This window comes from Hyla sarda, chromosome 8 (genome assembly GCF_029499605.1).
Source record: "Hyla sarda isolate aHylSar1 chromosome 8, aHylSar1.hap1, whole genome shotgun sequence".
Classification (NCBI taxonomy): Eukaryota; Metazoa; Chordata; class Amphibia; order Anura; family Hylidae; genus Hyla; species Hyla sarda.
The window spans coordinates 70,747,257-70,756,682 of NC_079196.1; the positions used below are offsets into that span (position 1 = coordinate 70,747,257).

The 9,426-nt window shown below is 41.2% G+C and overlaps 1 protein-coding gene across 1 annotated transcript; it reads left to right on the forward strand.

Moving 5' to 3' along the window:
• The first annotated feature begins 7,701 nt into the window (after positions 1 to 7,701).
• On the forward strand, positions 7,702 to 8,646 carry LOC130285281 (leucine-rich repeat-containing protein 70-like). The gene has a single exon (XM_056536638.1). The coding sequence runs from the start codon at positions 7,702 to 7,704 to the stop codon at positions 8,590 to 8,592; it is 891 nt and encodes a 296-aa protein (XP_056392613.1). The 3' UTR covers positions 8,593 to 8,646.
• The last annotated feature ends 780 nt before the right edge of the window (positions 8,647 to 9,426 follow it).

Sequence of the window (9,426 nt, forward strand, 5' to 3'; positions counted from 1 at the left end):
ACAAAGCAAAGGTGCTATTCCTCAGCCTGAAACGCGTCGGCATTTATCACTCCACAGGGACATGTTGAAATCTCATTCTTCCATATCTACTTTGTGCCCTGGATCTATATGCCTATTCAGACTGGTGGTGAGCTGTTTTGCATTACTTTTTTTTTTTGTTCTATGCTTGGATGTGAAGTTTCACATTTCTTATAGTAAGCCAGGGGTCAGGGGATGCTGGGATGTGTAGTTCTTACATGTTATACAGAACAGCAGGTGCTGTCAAATGATATATAGCTTTGTAGTTACAGCAGCGGCTTCATTTAAAATAAAGGACTATGTTCACTATCCTCACCATTAAGAGAGCTAAAGATCAATTTATTTCACTTTTTTTAATTGAAAATTATCTATTAACATCCAATTGTCATAAAAATACACACAATGTACTGTGAGAAAGCCCAGGCTAATAAGCTGCTCATGTCCTTTGGTTACATGTTACATATATTTACTGCTATGTTCTTTCTAAAGGGGTACCCCAAACTTATCCTCTAAAGTCCCGCCTCTCAGCTGGTGATTGGATGACCGGCGCCATCTTGGAAGGTGGGCTGGTGTTGTGGAGCACTCAGCAGGTAAAAGCAACATCTACAGGTGAGAGACCGGGCTCCGTTTGAATGATTGTGCAGGGGGGCAGGTGTTGTGTCCTGAAGGTTGTATTCCCTACAATGAGACACATCCCCTATCCTGTGGCCTCCGATTGTCCCTTTACATGCCGCTGTCAGATCAAGTCCACAGCATGTGACGGATCCGGGGACCTCTCTTACTCCATCAGAAGGCAACAGTTTTCCATATATATAATAGATCAATAATAGATCAGGGGGAGCACCGTGCACAAGGATTCTAGATCCACCCGGGTGCCAAGCTTCGGGAACCGACCAATTCCCAAATAGTATACAGAATCAAGTAGAAGCGGCACACCAGTATTCCAATGAAAGCGTGGGTTTATTCACACATCTGTGCAGAAAAACTACGTTTCTGCTCGACAATAGAGCCTAAAGGCTCTATTGTCGAGCCGAAACGTAGTTTTTCTGCACAAATGTGTGAATAAACCCACGCTTTCATTGGAATACTGGTGTGCCGCTTCTACTTGATTCTGTGTATATATATATATATATATATATATATATATATATATATATATATAAAATTGGTATCACTGTAATCATACTGACCCAGAGAATGAAATGATAATGACATTTTTACCTCAAGGCGAATGTCATATTTTGGAGATGCAAAAAAAGACAAAATTGCATTTTTTCATTATCCCCCCCCCCCCCCCCTTATAAAATGTATTTACTAAGTTATGGCTCTTAGAATGTGACAATGATAAAAACAAGAACACTATTTTAGCAATAAGGCCCAAAGTGGTTAACCTGTCAGGAACTTCTTTCCTTTCAGGGCTCCTCGTGTATAACGGCTCATATAAAAGAAATGCTGTCCCAGTAATGGCCCTCCAAGCGATGTGAATGCAGGCAGGCCTTGTAGCGCAGGCAGAACTTGGTTGTGTAGACTTTTTTGCCCTCAATTGTGTTTGACGCTCCTTAGGCTAATTTCCCAATCTGCAGACATCATGTTACAGGGCAGGCGTAGTCATGTGGTTGGTCCTATCACTGTATTCGTGTGTATATTGAGAAAGCTGTCAGTCACTTAGTAGGAATTAGCAGAGATTTTCATAAATAAATTACATAGTAGTTTTATAGATCTTTTTAATTCACAATGTATATAAAATACAGAAAGTGCAAAGAATATGTCTGCCAAACCATTTGCTGACTATGTTTATGTGACAAGTAATATGTTGTATAAATCCTGATGATGATCGAGCTGTGCATACTCATCCATCACCATTAGTTATGCACTTACAATACAAAAGAGCCGCAGGCATGCTCTTCTCTGTTCATTCTAAGATGTTATTTGAATACAAATAACTTATTTTTTGTTTTGTATATTGTTTTTTTATATTAATAAAATATTGACTGCAGATCTCCAGAAATAAACAGACCATACACATTGTGTATCCTTTGTTTCGTATGAATGGAAAATATGTGTTGGTGGCGGTTACAATTCATGGAGATTTGTAACCTGAAGATTGAGTCCTGGGACCGAGGCATCACTTCAGCTTCTTAAATAATTCATAAAAGGTGTCAGTTGCTGTCAAAGTTATCTCTTATAAGTAATAGGCCGCCTGTTAGACTGGTTATTGCTGGTATTTTAGCTGAAAACTATGTTTTCCTGTATTGTAAGCCAATATGAATCTTTAAAGGGGTACTCCGGTGGAAAACTTTTTTTTTTTTTTTTTTTATCAACTGGTGCCAAAAAGTTAAAGGAAAACTGTCCTTACCGAGCCTGGATCTGCTGCACCGTTTGTCCATAATCTTCTATTTTCGGAATATGCAAATGAGGTGCTAATTGGCACTGGCCGGGCTAACTGGCACTCTGACGCCAGTGCAGCTGGGCGCAGTGCTGCCCAGCTCATCAATATTCCTCCCCTCCCTCCGCCTCTCCCACTTCTCCCCGCTCTGTAATGAAGAGAGAGGGGAGGAATATTGATGAGCTGGGCGGTGCTGCGGCCAGCGGCACTGACGTCAGAGTGCCAGTTAGCCTGGCCGGTGCCAGTTAGCACCTCATTTGCATATTCTGAAAATAGAATATTACATCCGAACGGCGCGGCGGATCCAGGCACGGTAAGGACCAAACTGATCAGCGGCCCCCCGCACTACCAGCCAGTACTGCTGGTTAGTGTGGGGGGGGGGGAGAAAGCTGACAGTTTTCCTTTAAGCAGATTTGTAAATTACTTCTATTAAAAAAATCTTAATCCTTCCAGTACTTATTAGCTGCTGAATACTACAGAAGAAATTCTTTTCTTTTTGGAACAGAGAGCTCTCTGCTGACATCACGAGCACAGTGCTCTCTGCTGACATCTCTGACCAAGCCCGTGGTCTCCGAAATGTCGTGTCAACGCAAGCTCCACTCTGTTCCCCTTCATGAGAGGAAGGTTGTTCAGCTGAAGGTAGCCCCAACATGGGCTGAAATTCAAGAGTGTCTAGCGTGTCTGCCGAAGGTGCACCTTGGGTGATTCATTTATTTAGCATTTTTCCTCTTTGCAACATTTGCCTATGAAGTTGTATATTTATGCAAAAAAAAACGAAGAAAAATTTTAAAGTTGTTTGGCGTTTAATTTACACTGGTATATGGACTGATCCCTTTTAAGTGAGTTCTGATCCCTCACTATGAAATGCATTACACCAACCCAGGTGTGAACAGGTGACTATCTCTATTTTTGTATTGAATAAGACACTTTGTACTAAGATGCCAGCGTCTTGAATTAGAGGGTCCCAGCGCTTGCTGTCCATGTAGTGATATCTACAGATCTATATCTTTGTTGAAATCATTGAAATTGAATCATTGAAATCATCCTTGGAATCCCAACTCCTATCATGATCTTCTGACATGATTCTATGCTTGGAATAACTCTATAGTCTTTATATGTATTCTATTGGGGGTATTTATCAATTTTGCCTGTTGACAGTTTCTTTTGACCCTTTTTTTTTCACTTTGGTTTTCGTGGACATTCACCAAATTTATCATTTGGTGCAAGTTGTTAGTAATTTTGGCGCAAATGTTGAAATTAGCTGTTCACAGTGCCTTTTACACAGAACTTACCGCCACAGAGGACGCGTATTTTACCCTGTAGAGCGGCCATTTCGGAGTCCCTCCTGCAGTCTATCAGCAAGCGACATGAGTTATTTTCTTTTGTGGGGTTTATAGCCACCATGTGAAATGGATTTTATTTTCAACTTGGGTAGTTTTTTTTTTTGTTACTTTAGTGCAGTGGTCTTCAACCTGCTGACCTCCAGATGTTGCAAAACTACAATTTCCAGCATGCCCGGACAGCCGTTGGCTGTCCGGGCATGCTGGAAGTTGTAGTTTTGCAACATCTGGAGGTCCGCAGGTTGGAGACCACTGCTTTAGTGCTTACCTTTCCTTAACCTGTGTGGCCATGTCCAATTCTGGCCCAATGGAGGGTGAAGGTTCCTCAGAGACAACTATGTCACAGGATAGTATTGAGCAGCCCTGGAGGCGTCGCTGCTTTCACAAAAAAAAAAAATGTCAATGTATTTTGACGCCTTGACATTTTCTGACATTGCTAAGTATGTTTTCCATGTGCAAAATTTCTTAGTGGGGATTCGCGCCAAAAAAACTGGCAAATTATGAATTACTGATTAAAGTTGAAATCACACACAGGACCGTGTGATTTTGAGAAAGTTGTAAAAATGACAGTGGAGAAGACGCGCCAAACTTTGGTGCAAAAACACACTGCGCCAAAGTATTGCGCCAAAGTTACGTGAAAAAACCCCCCACATAAATCCTTTGATAAATACCCCCCTATGAGTTATTGGGTCAATGGGCTATAATATGATTTTTCACTGATATGATAGGATTTGGAAACGGATCTGTTATAGCTGTCATGACTTCTTTTAGTATTTCAGATACTTATTCCTTCTACTACTAAATGTAAGAGAAGTAACTTTTTTATGAAATTTTTTTTTTACTAATATGGAGGATAAATGCATCAAATTTGAAGAAAGAAATAATGTATTTCACAAGGCAATCTCTATACAGCCTGGCTTAATCAGACATTATTTTCAAGCCATTTTACAATGGACACTTTATGGATGTTATCATTATTCTTGTACAGCAAGGAATATGACTTTTTGTTATTTTCAATATATGGTATAAAAAAAATTTTAAACACTTTCCAACACGGTTTCCCTTTGATTTCTACTAAGCATAATTGTCATTCTCCTATGTTCCAGATGTACGTTACTAGGTCTAGGTGTGATACCTGTGTGATCATTATTATCTTACAATGTTTATTACCTAGATTCGTATCAGATCTACTCTGACCTGTACCTTGGATTTGTGTATCATAAGTATCTTATTTGTGTTTTGCTTTCACGCCATCTTGACACTTTTATGTATTTTTGCCCTAAATTGTTATAATCATTTGATTTATATAATAAACTTACTGCTTTTGTTACTAAAATGATATAACATCAGTCTGGTAATTTGTGCTTCTCGCTAATTTTTATGGTAATCCTGCTGAGACGTCATGGGTGACCTTGCCAATCTGTTAAATGGGTACTCCGGTGGAAAACTTTTTTTTAATTATTATAATTTTTTTAATCAACTGGTGCCAGAAAGTTAAACAGATTTGTAAATTACTTCTATTAAAAATTCTTAATCCTTCCAGTACTTGTTAGCTGCTGAATACTACAGAGGAAATTCTTTTCTTTTTGGAACACAGAGCTCTCTGCTGACATCACGACCACAGTGCTCTCTGCTGACATCTCTGTCCATTTTAAGAACTGTCCAGAGTAGGAGAAAATCCCCATAGAACACATATGCTGCTCTGGACAGTTCCTAAAATGGACAGAGATGTCAGCAGAGAGCACTGTGCTCATGATGTCAGCAGAGAGCTCTGTGTTTCAAAAAGAAAATAATTTCCTCTGTAGTAAGACTAAGATTTTTTAATAGACGTAATTTACAAATCTGTTTAACTTTCTGGCACCAGTTGATTTAAAAAATAAAAAAGGTTTTTCACTGGAGTACCCCTTTAAGTTTATTTATGACCAGATTAAAGGTAAATTTTGATTACATCATAAATTAACTGATAAGATTATGGAGAAGAGAGAGCGAGAGGCTGGAGATGCTGGTCTACCAGATTTTACTCTGAACAGAACAGCCTGCAATGTATGATAGACATGTCTACCATACATTGTCTACCATACATTGTCTACCATACATTGCAGACTACAGAAGAGAAACTTAGCAACATTTTTAATAATGATCTATTTGATTTCTTTCCACAAAACACAATGCAATAATAAAAAATGCATTTAAATCTGTTTATATATGTTTAGTTTTTTTACAGTAAGCATGTTGAATATAGAGTTTCACAGACTGCAGCTCATACTGTCCATTACCAAAGATTAGGGGATAAGATATCTGATCGCGGGGATCCCTCCGCTGGGGACCCCCGATATATAGCACGCAGCACCCACCTGTTACTGCTCCGGAAGCGCTGGAGGGTCTGGCTCCCGACCACGGGGACGGAAGATCATGACGTTACGCCCTGCCCTCTCAATGCAAGTCTATGGAAGGGAGCGTGACATCCGTCACGCCCCCTCCCATAGACTTGCATTGAGGGGGTGGGAGTGAAGTCACCTGGGGGCGGAGTCGTGACGTCACGATCTTCCGTCCCCGTGGTCGGGAGTCAGACCCTCCAGCGCTTCCAGAGCAGTAACAGGTGGGTGCTGCGTGCTATATTGCGGGGGTCCCCAGCGGCGGGACCCCCGCGATCAGACATCTTATCCCCTATCCTTTGGATAGGGGATAAGATGTCTAGGGGTGGAGTACCCCTTTAACACTTCCATGAGTGTGTGCATTGTGCATTCTGATTGGTTGTTTGTATCACTTGTTTTGTAATACTGATGCCCCTCATGAGAGTAGCCAGAATAACATGGTTTGGCCGCACTAATTTACATACAGTATCTAAACTTTCTTTCAGCAAACTCCTTTATATGATGTTTCGGCACAAATAAGTGGGAATTGTTGCAGCTAATACATTCTTCCAGATGCCCATAAAATAAAGGGTCTGTCTCATGACAGATATCCTTTAAATGCCACTTGAGACACGTATTAGAATGAGAGCCATTTATGTGAACTGAGAAATGAATACCACTGATAGCAAATAGACCCACAGAATTGCAGTGAAGGCTGCACACATTGCAGTATTGAGTGACACCACAATCGACAACGTTTCTGAAGCGTATAACTCCTCTGGGTGAATTTCACAACGTCTCAGTGTCCCGTTCTTGTCTTACACACATATATCAGCACCTCTCTGGGGGAACAATAGCTGTGACCGCCTGACCTGCCTTAGCCAAGCTCAGTCCCCTAAATAGGCACAGAAACACTCAGAACCCATACAGATACAGGTAAGCTCTCCTTTTTGCAAAACCCCATATATAAAGCATCACCTGAACACCTGAAACATCTAGAAAAAATAACATTATTAAATATAAAATATTGTAATAGACTGGACATGTATAAAGTACAGACATTGTTTTTTCATAGAAAAGACATAATAATTATTTATTTATATAAAACACACAGATTCCACAGAACTGTACACTGCAATAGTTTTTTGTCCCCATTGGGGCTTACAATCTAAATTCACCTATCAGTATGTTAGGGGAGAACATGCAAACTCATTGCAGGCATTGTCCTCCAGGCATACTCCAGCGCTGCACTGAGCTAACCACTGAGCCACCATGCTGCCCTGGTGGGCTTGTGTTATCAAATACCTTAGCTTTCTTGGGTGATAAACCAGCATTAGTGACTTATATTCTTTCATTATAAATATAGCCAAGTGCAATGTTTCTATAAACATAATAAATATTCTGTATATTAATTTTGTTGCAGTGCATCTCTTCCCAGATGTGGCTGTTTTCCCCAGGGCTATGGCTTCAGCTGCTGATGGTGTACCCCACATCCGTTATCTCCATTTACTCACTATGCCCATCTCTGTGCCAGTGTGACTCCAGGTCACTTTTTGTAAATTGCTCAGGAACTAATCTGTCATCCATCCTAATCACTCCTCCCATGGTAACAGAATTTTTGGACCTTTCCAGCTGTTCCTTACATACTGTACCCCTTCTTCACAACCTCTGGAGGCTCCGTACAATTCTTCTGGCTCAGAATGCAATCTTGCACTTGGGTGATGGATCCTTGAAGGGCTTGCAGAGTCTTCAAATCTTGGACCTAAATGGAAATAAAATAGGAAATCTAAGTGTGAGTTTTTCCTTGGGTCTTGAGTCTCTCACACACCTCTTTCTGGCACATAACCTTTTGCAAAGTATTTCTAAATACAGTTTACAACACTTGCATAATCTAGAGCTATTGAATCTTCAAGGAAATCTCATTTTTTTCCTGGATTCTGGAGCTTTTAGGTCTCTAACTAAACTTCGGCATCTTGTCCTAAAGAACAACCTGCTGCAGAGCTTAGGGAATGATATCTTCTCTGTCCTACAAAGACTTGAATTCCTTGATTTATCAGGAAATCAGATAAGCAGTCTGCCTTCTGGAGTGTTCACACCTCTCTATTCTCTGACGTTCCTCAATCTACAAAACAACCAGTTACGCCATCTACTCTTCCAAACTCTGAGTAGCTTGCCATCGCCTGGGACTCTACTCTTGTTGTCATCAAATCCATGGGAATGTGATTGTGATTCGCAGCGTATGTTTGGCAAGTTGAGAAGTTTGCAGAGAATCAGTCTACAAGATGGAGAAGATCTGAACTGTGCAGATCCCCCAGCATTGAAGGGGAGAGCCATTACCTCACTGCACACTCAGCTCTGTGTAGCAGAGACTGTAACTGTGCTGATGATCAGCCTAACTGTAGTAGTCACTGTGGTTGGTGCCATAGTGACTGCAGACAGAAGCCGCAAAAAGAGCCCCAGAAATCATGGGAATGAAATGTCTGGACAAGAATAAAGAGCTAATGCATGAAAGGAAACCATTAGATTGTACCATATAAAAAGCTGGCAAAGTGTTATGAATGGTAAAATCTTTATCCTCACCATCCCAGGGGGATGTTTTTGCCCCCCAGGGATGGTGAGGATATGAAGTTATAAAGTCTTCATCAAGAAGACGAAAATGAAAGGATGCACTCACCCGGGGGCCTTGATAGCAGAAGACTATTACATCAACGGTGTAACATGCAGGCGGGTAGGTACAGAGGAGCAACCTCGCTCCTGCGAGGTTGCTCCTCTGCGCCTACCCGCCTGCGTGTTACACCGTTGATGTAATAAAGTCTTTAGCTATCAAGGCCCCCGGGTGAGTGCATCCTTTCATTTTCTTGATGAACATTTGTCTCTACTACCTTGTGGATTGCACCCCCAGTACCACACGGACTGTGTGAATTGTTTGTACATTGTTTGCTGGGATCGTTTGCTGTTGGGCAGCAGTGCCGGACGACAATTCTTTCTACCTTTCTGAAGTTATAAAGTCTCCCTTGACACCCAGTAAGTAGTCCCCTAGTCAGGGAGCAATACTTATACTGCTTAGGTTGCAGAGCGATGGCGTGGGCCATCAATCAAGCTGAGGGGGGCATCACCATGGCCGGAGCGATGTGACCTTATTAGTATAGCTCCCCACCCAGGGAACTGCTTAGGCCGGGAAGACTTAATAACTTCATATCCTCACCAACGCTGGGAGTAAAAACGTCCCCCGGAAATGGTAAGGATAAAGATTTTACCATGTATAATGCGTTGCCAAGTTGTTGTATATGGTAAAATCTAGTGCTTGGTTCCCTTTAAGACTCAGGTC

Excerpts from the sequence above, each read along its gene's own strand:
- LOC130285281 (XM_056536638.1), top strand. The coding sequence starts at position 7,702 with ATGGTAACAGAATTTTTGGACCTTTCCAGCTGTTCCTTACATACTGTA.